The sequence below is a fragment of the Gracilinanus agilis genome, chromosome 6 (genome assembly GCF_016433145.1).
Source record: "Gracilinanus agilis isolate LMUSP501 chromosome 6, AgileGrace, whole genome shotgun sequence".
In the NCBI taxonomy this organism is placed as follows: Eukaryota; Metazoa; Chordata; class Mammalia; order Didelphimorphia; family Didelphidae; genus Gracilinanus; species Gracilinanus agilis.
The window spans coordinates 298669692-298672645 of NC_058135.1; the positions used below are offsets into that span (position 1 = coordinate 298669692).

The 2954-nt window shown below is 65.4% G+C and overlaps 1 protein-coding gene across 1 annotated transcript; it reads left to right on the top strand.

The window, feature by feature from the left end:
• Positions 1 to 311: 311 nt before the first annotated feature.
• On the top strand, positions 312 to 2053 carry LOC123252918 (interferon-induced transmembrane protein 1-like). Its single transcript, XM_044682163.1, has 2 exons — positions 312 to 590; positions 1763 to 2053. The coding sequence occupies exons 1-2, from the start codon at positions 360 to 362 to the stop codon at positions 1940 to 1942; spliced, it is 411 nt and encodes a 136-aa protein (XP_044538098.1). The 5' UTR covers positions 312 to 359; the 3' UTR covers positions 1943 to 2053.
• Positions 2054 to 2954: the final 901 nt, after the last annotated feature.

Consider the following 2954-nt stretch of genomic DNA (forward strand, 5'->3'; position numbering starts at 1 on the left):
CAGCAGCCTGAGGGGATTCTGGTCTTCCGGAACTAGGAGGGGACCCTGGAGCAAGCTCAGGCCTAGGGCCAGCTTTGGGGCAAGCTCAGGGGGCGCACAGTGAGGGGAGGCTGCTGGGAGCCAGGGCCCAGCGCCCTCCCCAGCCTGGGACGGGGGGGGGGGGAACCCTCTGCGCCCAGCTCGAGCCCATCCCGCAGGCCCCGCTTCACCGGTTTCTGTTCTGGGAGAGGCTGGGCGGGCTCGGGAAATCGAAAGTTGGCAGAGGGGAGGTGGGCTGTGCGAGGAGGCCCCTCCCCCTGGCCGGCCTGCCTGCCCGCCGCCCAGGCAGCTCCTCACTCACTTTCCGAGGCTCCCGCGCCATGGCCAGCACCCAGAGGCTCCCCCTTGGCCACATCAACGGCGCTTTCCCCCCCAGCTATGAGCTGCTCTCCGAGGAGGCCGAGCCCGCGGGCGGCTGCCGGACCTCCACCACCATCAACATCCGCTCCTGTGATCCGCCCCCGAAGGACTTCTTTGTCTGGTCCTTGTTCAACGCCCTCTACATGAACTTCTGCTGCCTGGGCATCGCGGCGCTCGCCTTCTCCGTGAAGGTAGGCGGCGGGGTGGGGGAGGGGGGGCCACGTGCGCCAGTGCCGGCGCGTGAGCCGGAGAGAGACCGAGAGGCAGAGGGAGGGCGGGAGGGAGAGGGAAGAGAGACACAGACAGAGAGAGATACAGACACAGACAGAGACAGAGAGAGACAGAGACGGAGACGGAGAGAGACACAGACAGAGACAGAGGCAGAGGGAGGGCGGGAGGGAGAGGGAAGAGAGACGGAGACAGAGACAGAGAGAGACACAGACAGAGACAGAGAGAGACGGAGAGAGACACAGGCAGAGACAGAGACAGAGAGAGACACAGACAGAGACAGAGAGACAGAGACAGAGATGGAGAGAGACACAGACAGAGACAGAGGCAGAGGGAGGGCGGGAGGGAGAGGGAACAGAGACGGAGACAGAGACAGAGAGAGACACAGACAGAGACAGAGAGAGACGGAGAGAGACACAGGCAGAGACAGAGACAGAGAGAGACACAGACAGAGACAGAGAGACAGAGACAGAGATGGAGAGAGACACAGACAGAGACAGAGGCAGAGGGAGGGCGGGAGGGAGAGGGAAGAGAGACACAGACAGAGACAGAGACAGAGACAGAGACAGAGAGAGACGGAGAGAGACAGAGACAGAGTCGGAGAGAGACAGAGACAGAGAGAGACGGAGAGAGACAGAGAGACAGGCAGAGACAGAGACGGAGAGAGACACAGACAGAGACAGAGACAGAGAGAGACAAACAGAGCCAGAGAGACGGAGAGAGACCGAGAGGCAGAGGGAGGGCGGGAGGGAGAGGGGAGAGAGACACAGACAGAGACAGAGACAGAGAGAGACAGACAGAGACGGAGAGAGACAGAGAGACAGGCAGAGACAGAGACAGAGACGGAGAGAGACCGAGAGAGACAGAGGCAGAGGGAGGGCGGGAGGGAGAGGGAAGAGAGACACAGACAGAGACAGAGACAGAGAGAGACAGAGAGAGACAGAGACAGAGAGAAACACAGACAGAGACAGAGAGAGACGGAGAGAGACAGAGACGGAGAGAGACGGAGAGAGACAGAGAGACAGAGAGACAGAGAGACAGAGGCAGAGGGAGGGCGGGAGGGGCCGAGCGGCTGAGCTGGAAATCGGCCCCCGGCCTCTCACTAACCCCGGCTGCCTCTCGTCCCCCCGCCCAGGCCAGAGACCGGAAGGTGGTGGGGGACCTGGATTCAGCGCGGAGCTACGGGTCCACCGCCAAGTGCCTTAACATCTTCGCCCTGATCTTCTCCCTCCTCATGCTCGCAGTGCTGGCCACGGTTTTGATCTTGGGACTCATCGGCCTGGCCCAGAGGCAGCAGCTATTCCCCCGCAATTGAGTTGCCCCGCCCCGCCCCGCCCCCTCCTCGCGCTGGGAGCGGCGCCCCCTCCGCTGGCCCGTCTCCCCGCGGCGCCCCGCTGAATGCAATAAAGGACCCTGTTTCCAGGCTTCTCCTCTTCCTGCTCCCGCTGTCCCTGCGCCCCGGCCCGGGAAGGGAGGCGAGGGCGGGGCGGGGCGGGGCGGGGCGGGGCTCCCCAGGCCCCTCCCCTCAGGTAGTTGCTCCGGAAGCCAGGAGAGGGATGGGGGGGATCCCGACCCAGGCTCCCGGGCTCCCGGGCTGCTGCCCTCGGAACCCGCAGGCCTCCTTTCGGGGCTCGGCTTGCCGCGGGCCCTTCGGAGAGGGTTGGAAGCCGGAGCTCCGGCCCTGGCCGGAGAGGTGGCCCGGCAGGAAGGGCAGCTCCCTGGAGGCCTGGCGTGGGCCTGACCGGAACCTGCAGCTCAGCCTCCGGCCCTTTATAGAGGCGGGTCACATGACCCTCCGGGCAGACACCCCGGGCCAGGCGAGGCGAGGCCCGGCCCGGATAAGGGGGGCCCCAGGAAGGAGCGAGGCCGGCCCGCCAGAGGGGCTGGGAGGCTTCCCGCAGCAGAGAGGACTTGGAGGAGGGCAGGGAGGAGGCCGGGGCCTGCGAGGCTCTGAGGGCTCCGAAGGCCAGGAAGAGGCTTTGGAGCCGGAGGGCGGAGCTTGAGATGTCCAGTGGGAGGTCCGGCCCACCGGAGGGGGAGGGGGAGGGGGAGGAGAGCCGGGCCCGAGGGCGGAGCAGAGAGAGGCCTGCCCGCAGGAGGCTTAGCCTCAGAGGGCAGCCGAGATCACGGCGGAGAGCCCAGGGAGGTGGGCACGAGAGCATGTGTGTGGAGGCGACACCGGAACGGCATCCCGTGAGCAGGCGGAGCCAGGAGGGAGGCACAAAGGAGGGAGGACCAGGTGGCGGCAGGCCCCGAGTGAGGGAGAGGCGGGGCTTCCCGATCTGAGCCACAATTTTTTTCTGGAAAATGTGAAGCAAGGACCAGCT

Excerpts from the sequence above, each read along its gene's own strand:
- LOC123252918 (XM_044682163.1), top strand. The coding sequence starts at position 360 with ATGGCCAGCACCCAGAGGCTCCCCCTTGGCCACATCAACGGCGCTTTC. Across the intron at positions 591-1,762 it reads CGCTCGCCTTCTCCGTGAAG|GCCAGAGACCGGAAGGTGGT; the intron begins GTAGGCGGCGGG and ends CCCCCCGCCCAG.